Source organism: Poecilia latipinna, unplaced genomic scaffold (assembly GCF_001443285.1).
Source record: "Poecilia latipinna isolate Pla-1442-1.1 unplaced genomic scaffold, P_latipinna-1.0 Scaffold818, whole genome shotgun sequence".
NCBI lineage: Eukaryota > Metazoa > Chordata > Actinopteri > Cyprinodontiformes > Poeciliidae > Poecilia > Poecilia latipinna.
This window is the reverse complement of record NW_015113434.1, coordinates 111976-122947: the sequence shown is the minus strand read 5'-3', so window position 1 is coordinate 122947 and position 10972 is coordinate 111976. Positions and strand designations below refer to the sequence as shown.

Here is a 10972-nt window from a genome sequence, read left to right as displayed (position 1 = left end):
TCCCTGCCTCTATGCTGCCTCACTTCTTCCCTGAGCAGCAGCAGCAGCAGCAGCAGCAGCGGCGGCAGCAGCAGCAGCACGCTGAACTGGATAACGTCTCCTGCAGCCGGCAGCACAGTCTCATTTCTCCACACACCAGCTCTGAGTGAATCCTCAGCAGGGGTGTTTGAGATATTAGCACGCTGTGGGGGGAAACGGCTCAGGAACCTCTTCCAACCAACCTACAAAGGTAAGACTCGCGCTCCAAAATACCTGTCGGCTCCCAAAGTGAGAGAGGTTAAAGTTGCTGCCTTCAGGGATCACACTCATGTCAGAATCGCTGCAGTCCAAAAAGAGATAAAAAAAAAAAAACTTTCATTGGATTTCTATTTTTAGCTGTTCTCACATCTTTTCTTTTTCGTGTCAAAGTGTAAGACAGAGATGTCAGGGCTTCGTGTTTAGAAGCAGCTTGTGGTCGGTGAATAAGAAGGAGTTTGTAGATTGCTGGAACAGCCTGACCTGAGTTAATCCTGTGTTTTGTTTGCTTTATGGGGAAACGGTACCAGCCACTGATCCCTGTGTGAAACGTTTAGTGCAGATTAATCTAACTCACAGGGAAATGATCTCATTTCTGACCCTGTTGATCCCAAACCTGTTAGATTTGCACCCCAACACCTTGTTGCTTGGACATGTATGGGACATTTATGCTCTTTTTATGCAAGAAAAAAAAATACACAGAATTACTTGAGAACATCTGAGCGCTTTAACTCCTGAAAATGCACATTTATACTTAATCTATTTTGTTTTTGAAAACACTTCCTGCATGTGAAAAATGTTGTTCTGAAGGATGGCATGAGTGCAATGAAATGTGATTTGTTTAACCATATTTTATTTAATCTTTCAACCTTATTGCATTTAAAAGTTAAGAATCATCTTAAACAATCAACTGAGCATCTGAAGTCCTCTTTACTCTCTAGTATGAGTTGCGTTTTTTGCATTTTAACATTTTGTTCCACCCTCTCCTGTCGCTCCTGAGTAGGATACTCCCAACAAATCTTTTATCTAGTGAAACAAAGGTGGACAGAATGAAAATGTCAGCTCTTTTGTGGCTAATACTATCGCGCTTCCGCTCCAAACCCCCCTGACAGACTCAGAAACACAAAAACATTGATGATATGACGATCCTGACGGCGTTTGGTGGATTATCCTCACCGTCTGTCCCTACAACTCAGCTTAAATGGGTTTAGTCATCTGAGCTGAGCATACATTGTATGTCGTTGTGATAATTTTACACAGTCTGGAAATGTCTGCGCTGAAAAACAGAAGAAGTAGCAAATCAGGCTCATCGTCAGAAAGTGGAGAGTCCAGAGTTAATGGATCATTTTCTGTATTTAATTAATTTGGCTCAAGCATTAGATTTTAATGATATTTTTAGGTTGTGAATTCAGTTGTCTGACAACTAACTCTTAAAGCATTTTAAACTTATTCTTAGGATTTTGCAATGAAAAATGTTTGGATTGTTTTCACAGTTTTGGGCACATTGTGTTTTAAAATATTCACACCCCTTCGACTTTTCAGCATTTTGTTACTTTACAGCAGAAAACTTCTAAACTAGGTGGTTCATAATTGAGAAGTTAATGATGAAGCACTCACTGATTTTAAATTTAAAAAACAAAGTCTGGCGGGGTTTTTTTAATCCTGTGTTTTGATTCCGTCTTCGTTTGTTCTGATGCCTCTACCAGCTTTCTGCATGCTGAGCCTGAAGTTTTTGATTAATCTTCCTCACTGCTTACAGTAGCTCAGTCAGGAGTCAGTTTATGCCATTGATCTCAATTGAATCCAGGTCTAGACTTTGACTGGGCCATTCTAAGACTTTAGGGTTGTTGTGAACTTCTCTCCTTTTTCAGCCTCCAGTAGGTTTTCTTCTAGCATTTACCTCCATCTTTCCCCACAACTTCCAAGTAATTTCACTGTCCATGCTGAAGTAAAGCCTCCACACAGCATGACACAGCCACCACCATGTTTCACAGTGGGGGCTGTGTTCTCAGATTGCCGTGCAATGTTTGCTGACCCGTAGTAAACTGCAAACAAGACGTCTTGTGGCTTTCCTCCAGACTCTTTTCAATTCTCCACATTTGTGGAGTGCAAGACTGCAACCAGAAGAGAAATGTTTAGAAATGTTTCTGCAGTTGTCATGAGCCTTTTGCCTTCTTCTCCAATTAATGTTGAACATCCAAGTAATGTTTGAAGTTGTGCCATCCTGTTACTGATTAAGTGACTTTGAAGGTCAGTTGGTTTTAGAGTGAAGGGATTTCATATTTTTCTTCATAAAATGTTTAGGAAACCAAATATAATAAAGTCTAGCACATTTTGTGAGTTTAAAGTTCACAAAAGTACAAGTTTGTGGATATAATTTGGCTGTAATTTTCAGAAAAGTTTGAGTTTGCTTAGTTTGGATTCACATATCTATATCTGTCTGACTTTCCTTCAGGGTCACTCTGTGAGCAGCTGAAATATAGCAGTAAAAGTTATCGTTCTATTCTTTTTTTAAGGCTTATTACTGTTTGTGTTTTGGATGCTGAATTTACAGGATGAACAGATTAACGTTGTTTATACCAGTAACAGCACTGAGCTGTTTGGAGTCTCTTTTTTTATGGGTGTTTTGTGAGTTTTAATCTCTTATTGGCAAAGTTTGGAGATGTCTGACCTCTGTTTTAGTCGGATTATGGAGTGCTATAACGAGCTTTGACTTTCTGAATGTCATATTTTAATTTATTGGCTTATAAAGACAAATCGATCAAGTTTGGATGATGTGTCAGAAGCGTCCTGAGCGTGTTCATTAATGTAAATAAATAATCGCAACAAACACTGCAAACACCAGATTACTCAAGTTTACGTTGTTTTCCTGCCTTTAATGTGGCGCAGCAGGATTGTGACTGATCCAGTCTGAGGATGGCAGCGGATCCTCGACAGGCTCCATGCCGCCGTGTAATGCCATTTCTGTGCCCATGAGTATTCATCAGCAGGGACTAATGGGGCGCAGCAGTGTGAACCTCTGATTTACCGCCTGGCCACTGGCAGACCTAATGACAGGGCAACGCTGCTGGTTATGGAGGAAACAGGTGCTGCTGAGTGAATAGATAAAGAGAAACACTCAGCGACTGGTGATTGTTGTTTTGTCCTCTGCACAAGCGCTCATTTGCAATATTGTGCTCACACAAATGTAATTATTATGCACAGAAATTAGCTTGCTTGAAGCAGAGTTACAGTTTTATCTGTTTATGCGTCTGCTTGAGGGCCAAAATGGCGCCAAGCACTTTATAAATGGTCAGAAAAAGTAAGCTCACATTTCCTTTGTCCCAAGGTGTTCCCAGCATGAATGCCACATTCGGAGGACAATCAGCCGGCTCTCTCAGAAACAAAAGCACACGCTGAGCGACAAACCAGAAGTTTCTAAATCAGCTGCTGCCCATGTAATAATTACTAAGGAAGACTAAAGGTTTCAAAACGTTCACCCAGGAGCCCTGAAGTCATCCCACATCCCAACTTCAGCCTCATTGTTGAGAGGTTGATGGATATGAGCCAAACACAGGCCAGGCTGTTCATCTGTTTTGAGAGGAAATGCAAATGAATGGTAAACAATCTCTATAGACACAAATGACAGGATGTTTTTTATGATCTTGATGCTCATTTCACTTCTTGATGCAGCATCCATATTGTAATCTTTTATCTTATGGTTGCTTTGAGCCAGAGGTTTGGTCGTTTGGATCCCCACTAGCCAGTACCGTAACAATGCCTGCTCTTCCTGGGATCCACACCATAAAAAAAGCATTTATTACAAAAACAGTTACACACACTTAGCATAATAAGTGCATGTACGTGTGGAGATTCAGTTTCATAATCATGTCTATTCGCCTTTGAGTTGTTGTGTCACAAACCAGATTTAATGCAACTTATGTCACTTTTTCTTTTAAATAGTTTTATTACATAAATCTTCAGCTACTCCTACTAGCTAGGATTCGATACAGCGTGTTTCGATTCCCTCTGACGCTTTTACAAAGTTTATTTGACAGAAACGAGGAGAGCTGAAACTTTTACAGCCTCCACTCATTGTGCATTCAGCAGCGACGATCGAGGCAGAAATAATCTGGATCTCTCTAGAAAAGAGCATCAGTCTGTGTTTGTGCAACAGGATGAACTCTTGAAGTTGTTGTAGGTGTTCAGTTGTGTGCAGCTGAAGCTCACTCGCTCCAGGTCAGCTGGCACTGTTTACCGATGGATCACTGCCTACACACGCAAACACTCACACACACATGCAAACACACGTGTAGCGGTAGCTCTGTGCCTGGATCATCCCACACTTTCACGGTGTCTCTCCCGCCAGAGCCGGCAGTTTGGAGGAATATGGGCAAATCGGAAAGCCAAATGGATATCATGGAGAAATCAAGTAAAGCTGTGAAGCGCCGCTGGACTGTTGCAGAGATCAGTCTGTCGGTTCTGCTGCTGCTGGTGAGCTGTGCCTTGGCAGGGCTGGTCGTCCTCTACACATCAGCTGTGAAAGGTAAAAGCTCTGTCACGATCACGCTGCAAACGTCCAGATGAGGAAGTAATAATCAACCAGTTTATGTCTTGTTTTCATGAAAAGGGTAGTATAATCACAGAGCGGATTGAAGCTAGTACCAGAGAACAATAATAATAATTATCCTGGCATCAGTAGATGTTTGATATAGAAATGTTGTCTTTAACTGATGAAAATCTGAACAATTCAATGCTGAGAATAATGTTGCTTTTATCCCTCATCAGAACAATCAAACAGGCCGAGTGTTTCCAGGAGTTCAACAGGTGAAGGTGAGTCTGATGCTGGAAACTAAACCTAGAACAGAGACATGTTTTCATATTCTCTGACAGCAGGCACATACAAAGCTGGACACTAGGTGGTGCTAGAGCACCTGCACTTTTTCTCTCTGAAGAAAAAAAAAAGCCCTTTTGAAATTTAAGAAAACATTTTTACAGTGTATTGTGTGGCACAAGTTAGTATTTCTGGATTTAAAAACCGATGTTGCCAGTGCCCCACATTTTTGTAATTCTGCCTGATCAATCAATCAATTTGTAATAATTTTGCCAATTTATTAATGATAAGGATTTTGTAAAATGCACTTAAAATGCCTCCTGGTTTTGAGTTGATTTATTTTCTTTCATGTCCCTGAACTTCTTTGTAGGTGTTTTTTTTTTTAAAATAGGTGTCTAACAACTCTGGAATAAACTAAGAGATCACTTAAAATGATCAATTTCTCTGGTTTTATTTTTTGGTATATGTTTGAGTAAAATGAACTTTGTTCTTTTATTCTATGAACTACTGACAACATGTCTCTGAAATTACAAGCAAAAAAACGTTGTATTTATTTGCAGAAAATGAGAAATGGTCAAAATAATGAGCGAGATACAGAGCTTTCAAACCTCAAATAATGCAAAGAAAACAAGTTGATACTCATTTAGAAACAACAATACTAATGTTTTAATTCAGGAAGGGTTCAGACATTAATAATGGGGTTCAATGCAGTGGGCTCTTCATTTCTCCAGAGCTGTATATATGTGTGTGTATAGGTATTCTGTTTCAAATTTATCAAATTGTTCTCATTGGTTTTATTTAGACAATCTGTTTTTTTTTTTTTAATGAAAGATCACTTTAAATATTTTCTTGTGCATATGTGCAAACTGTCAATGAGATTAAGACAGGGTGCCTTTTTGCACTTGAGCCCCTGTCCCTCAAAATGTCTGTGCACGCCACTGCCTGGGAGAGCTTTCGTGGCTGCAGAGCTTGTCTTCCAAGCATCAGCTGTTACACAACAGCATCTTCTCTGTCTCAGCTGGGGTGTAACAAAGAGTCCGCTCCGCTCTTTCATAATTGCTGACACTGTTTGTTTCCCAGGCCAGATGTTTTGCTCCAACCTGAACAACGTGTGCACGACTCCAGACTGTGTCACTGCAGGTGAGATGAGTGCCCTCTTCACCCTGACCACTATTTTATTTTGAAAATAAAGTAATCTCTCATCCCCTGTGAAAACCACATGCAGAGACATGTGTGAATCCTTACTTCTGTCTCTTTTTTTGCCACTCTTGCTTTTCTCTCTGTGCAGCTGCTCGGCTCTTGCAGAACATCGATGACTCTGTGAAGCCTTGTGATAATTTCTACCAGTACGCCTGTGGGGGTTGGCTGGAACGGCATGTCATACCGGAGACGAGTTCCCGCCACAGCGTCTTTGACATTCTGAGGGACAAGCTGGAGATTGTCCTCAAAGGTCAGCGGGGCTTAACCTTTGGTGCCGAGTGGGCCGCAGCATTTGGAGAGCTTCGATAACACAGGAAGAGTTTGTTTTGTTGTTGCAGGTGTTCTTGAGACAGAGAGTGAGCAGGACAGAGACGCCATCAAGAAAGCTAAAATCCTTTACAGCTCCTGCATGAATGAGAGTAAGATTTTCTTAAAATGCAGTTAAGAGGAAACTTTGGTGCTATTTAGATCAGCAACATTCAGCTTTGATTGGAGAATTATAATTCAAAAAGTTCTTATTCGAAGAAACTATTTACATTTACTCAATTACATTTACTTAACTTTTTATGTGAAAAAAGGCTTTTAGAAGTTTGCTGTTCTTGAGTAATTTTATTATGCAGTATTTCTATTTTTACTTGAGTAAAATGTCTGGTTTCTCTTTCCACTGAATGAAGAACAAACATGTTTTAACAAAAAAACATGTTTGTCAGACAAACACCTGCTGTTTTTGTTAAAGTTTTTTATTTAAAGAAACTGATTTGAAAATCATTTTGCCTGATTTTGCTATTTTTTTGTTATTTATATAAATTGTTGTCATTTTCTTTCTTAAAATAATCTTTTGGTCTGTCTGATGATGTAATTTTTAAATGTCAAATGATTAGTAATTTTGATCAGTTACTCAGTACTTGAGTGTACTTTTTTACTCTCAATAACTTTAACTTTTACTTGAGTGAAAATATGTCGAAGTGCTAATTTTTGTTGTAAAGCTTTTCTTCTGCTTTTGCTTTTTCGTCACACTTAAGTGTTTCAGGTCATCAAACACATTTTATTGTCAAGTAAAGATAGCCTGAGTGAACACAAGATGTGGTTTTAAACGGAAATCAATCTGTCCAACCTAACTGGGCCAAATGTTCCTTAAAACTGACAACTGGTTCTTCCATCCAGTGGCAACAAGCGTTTGAAATGGCTGGGAATGAGACTTTACATCACTGTGACCAACTTTTCTTTGCAGGATTGTTTAAATTGCAAAGACCCATCCAATACCGATGGGTTTTGGAGCATTTTAGTAACCAGTTTAAGGTTCCTCCAGAGAAAATAATGGGATGCAAGACCACACTTTGGCATTATGGCGTTATATCTATGTCAGCAACATGAGCTCAAAAGACTGTTTTCTTATGTGCACATACAACAATTTGTGATGTCCTTCTCTGACCTATGTCTGTGTTACGTAAGAGAACCACTCCACCAGCCAATCACAGATTGTTTTACGTTTAATCAAATACAACATTTCTAAATTTCTTGAGCTACTATGAGACAAATATCTCATGAGTTTAGAGTCAAATTGACGGCCAGACGTTCTCATTCGAGATTTTCCGTTTGAGAGCAGATTCCACTGAACTATCAGTGACTCTGTTTGAAACCATGAAACAGCAAAACCAGAAGAAATCTGAAAAGAGCAGGGGCATTTTTGCATTGATTTTAGCGGACTTTGTATCGTCAAATGGCTATTTTTACATAACTCCAATCATGTGCAGTAAACGCCCTGATTGGCTCATCCCTACTTCAAGTAAAACAAAAGGTAAACACTGAACTCTGCCTGTCATTAGTGGATGTGTCTGGTGCTGCTGACGGGATCAAACTGGCGCCTGCACATAATGACGTTTCTCAGAATGAAATGTTTCTCTTGAGGTTTTTTTTTTTTCCAGCGGTTCCTGTCAGCTCTTAAACATTTGCCTCTGTCCTGTGCAGGCCTCATAGAGCAGCGGGACTCACAGCCCCTCCTGAAGCTCATCGACAGCATCGGAGACTGGCCTGTGGCGTCAGAGGACTGGAACACCACAACAGGTAGAAATGTGTCTCCTAAACACTCCGACTCATGTCTCCTACTACCAGCTGGCAGCACATCCACACATCATCCCTCCTCAAACACTTGCATTCAGTCAGAGCTCAGCTTGCTATATTTGCGCCCAGCGGTCTGCTGAGTACATGCTTTGTTGGTGGGATCAAGAGGCCCGTCCAGGATGTTTTTTTGCGACGAGCAGTCAGGTGTGGGTTTCTGGAGGGTGGTGCGTGGGCAGAGGAGCAAGTCCTCAATCAGGACTCTGAAGCAGGCTTTAAATAGGCTGTGCTGCTCATCCTCGTGCTCCAGGCTCTTGCCACTTTAATTAAATGTAATCATGGATGGTGGCTCAAACAGAATTAGGCATGCATAGCTGCATCTGCGCACAAGGATTTACTCAGAAAAGCCCCGTTAATTTGCAGCGGAGGCAGCTAGGTTTCTGCCGCCTTAATGTGATCATTTCCTCACAGCTGCCCACGTGGTTTGAAAGTTTTTGTTCTGGTTTTTACCTCAGGGGAAGCCTGGAGCCTCGAGGACACGCTGGCAATGCTCACGGCTCGTTTCCACAAGAAGGTGGTGCTGGACCTGTACGTGTGGACGGACGACCGGGACTCTCAGCGCCACATCATTTATGTAAGACAGCAGTTTGCTACAGCATTCACAACTAAAAACAACTAATAAGGCTGGGCTTTTTTCCTCGTTTAATGGAATCGATCCAATGTAAACCAAAAGGAAAAACAAAACACTTTATGAGAAGATTTTGTTTTATTTAACCATATATTCTCAGGATTTAAGTAAAATATGCAAAAATGATGTAACAAAATCTCAAAATTCTTTCTGTTCTCTAAATTTAGTTTATATTATAGATATTTGTTTATAAAAAAAAAATCTTAAATAATAGTTTGGACAAGTGAAAAGACTTAGTTTAGAAAAACAGAAACGTGTCACAGTTTAAAAAGTGAACATATATATAGAGAAAGGTGTCAAAAGGCAGTGGATCAACACAGACTACACAATCACATGTTTTGTAGTATTTGCAGTAAAACAGCAGCATGAGAAAAATCCAGACAAAATGAAAGAAGAAGAAAAGATGGAGGGTTTAAATACATTTGAATGAAATAGTAAACAACTGGAACTGTGGCTTTTTTCTAGAAAACCACAGCTGGCTCACAGGATATGGAGTTACTGAGTTTAATCATTGTTGTTGATAAAGCAAATTAACACTTTTATTTATTCTGGATAATTGTTTGGCTTCTGGTGGATCCAAGGAATGTTTCCAAAACCAAAAACATGTTTGGTACTATTTTAATGCATTAAATTTGCTCTTCACGTGGAAGGTTTATACATTAAAAATTAAAGACTTCCATCTCCTTTCCTTTAGCAACAGCTTTAAAATGTGAACTGTGAAAACTGAAAAAAGAAAAAAAATCCTGATAGCTCCTAGTCCTGTTCTTTAATAGACGTTATTTGTTCTTGTTTTTCTTTAGATCGATCAGCCAGGACTTGGGATGCCGTCTAGAGACTACTATTTCAATGACGGGAACTACAAAAAGGTGACATTTTGCTGAAAACTTCCAAAAACACTTGAAATACACAAAAGTTTGGGGTTTTTGTGAAGAACATGCAGTTCGTACTGAAGTGTGAAAACAAACCAATAACTTCTAGGTTTGTGTCACAGGTTCGAGAGGCCTACCTACATTTCATGGTGTCTATTGCGAAAATAACCCGGGAGGACAAAAACTTGACTCAGGATGACGAGAGAGTCTGGGATGAAATGATGCAGGTCCTGAAGCTGGAGACGGACATCGCTAACGTGAGTGAAGATGTGGACTCACGAAAGTAACATGGAGAAGAAGAAAACTAACATCCAGTCTCTGAAAAAGGAAACTTCCAACTTTTATTTTGTTTGGAGAGAGTTTTTCAGGTTGTGATGCATGTGACACTACCTCAGCATGCTTTAGTGAACATTTTCCAGATACAACCGTGAACAATGTTAATCTGATGTAACGTTAAGCCAGAAAGCAGTCCAACCACATTATGAGACTCCAAATGGAAAAACCCAAAGCAGAGGACAATATTTTAAAAAGCTGTATGGAAGCTGAAGACTGCATTGGACTGTAAGACAAAAGAAATGTTTGTAAAGCTACTTTAATCTTCTGTTCAGTTGAAATTTGAAGTAGCGTAGGAGCTGATCCAGTGCTATTCATTATGCTTTTCTCAGTTCAGGTCCACCATGTTTAAAATTGCAATCTTGAAACATCCTGTTCTAGTTAGATGTGATTCTTTTTTGAAATAAGAAAGTTCAACAAACTAAAGTAAGGTGAAAATCAAAATGTAAACACAAAGAGACTTTTTACAGTTTTCCTTCCGTTTCTGGACAGGCAACATCACCAGCAGAGGAACGCCAGGATGTCACGGTTCTGTACAACAAAATGACGCTTGCAGAGCTGCAGAGCACGTACAGCTTTAACGTGAGTCGCATTTCTCTTTGATCTGCTGCTTGGTGCGTCTGTCTGCTGTCTGTCCATTCATCAATCTAAACCAGACATTTTTCATGCACTATGAAAAAGACACAAATTTTTTAAGTTTTAGGTCACTGAGGAAAGTAGTTTCTATTGGCAGAGTAGAGGTGTAGTAGTTTGGAGTCAGGTCTTTGCAGACATTGAAAATACTATCTTTAAATAATTTTGAAAAATCAAAATGTATTTCAAGGTAATTTCTCCAAACACTGCTGTTACATTATGGGGAAATCATCCATAAAATCAGGGAAAGTAGTTTGTACCTCCAAGAGACTGGGCCATCCTTTGAACCAAAGCAAAACATGTCCTGTACTGACATGAAGGAAGAAGCCATTATTCCAAAAGCAACATAAAAAGCCAGCTTAG

The 10972-nt window shown here is 39.8% G+C and overlaps 1 protein-coding gene across 2 annotated transcripts in view; it reads left to right on the top strand.

The window, feature by feature from the left end:
• The first annotated feature begins 18 nt into the window (after nt 1-18).
• Nucleotides 19-10972, top strand: part of mmel1 (membrane metallo-endopeptidase-like 1) — a 25105-nt gene continuing 14151 nt past the window's right edge. The window contains exons 1-11 of one of the 2 annotated variants that reach the window (XM_015047286.1): nt 19-229; nt 4364-4540; nt 4783-4827; nt 5909-5968; nt 6117-6278; nt 6367-6447; nt 7997-8092; nt 8602-8720; nt 9575-9640; nt 9766-9900; nt 10469-10558. In XM_015047286.1, coding sequence (XP_014902772.1) covers nt 4384-4540; nt 4783-4827; nt 5909-5968; nt 6117-6278; nt 6367-6447; nt 7997-8092; nt 8602-8720; nt 9575-9640; nt 9766-9900; nt 10469-10558 — 1011 coding nt within the window. In that variant the 5' untranslated portion in view covers nt 19-229; nt 4364-4383. Of the gene's footprint in view, nt 230-4363; nt 4541-4782; nt 4828-5637; nt 5969-6116; nt 6279-6366; nt 6448-7996; nt 8093-8601; nt 8721-9574; nt 9641-9765; nt 9901-10468; nt 10559-10972 lie in introns of those variants that run through there. The other variant, XM_015047285.1, reaches the window with a different exon arrangement.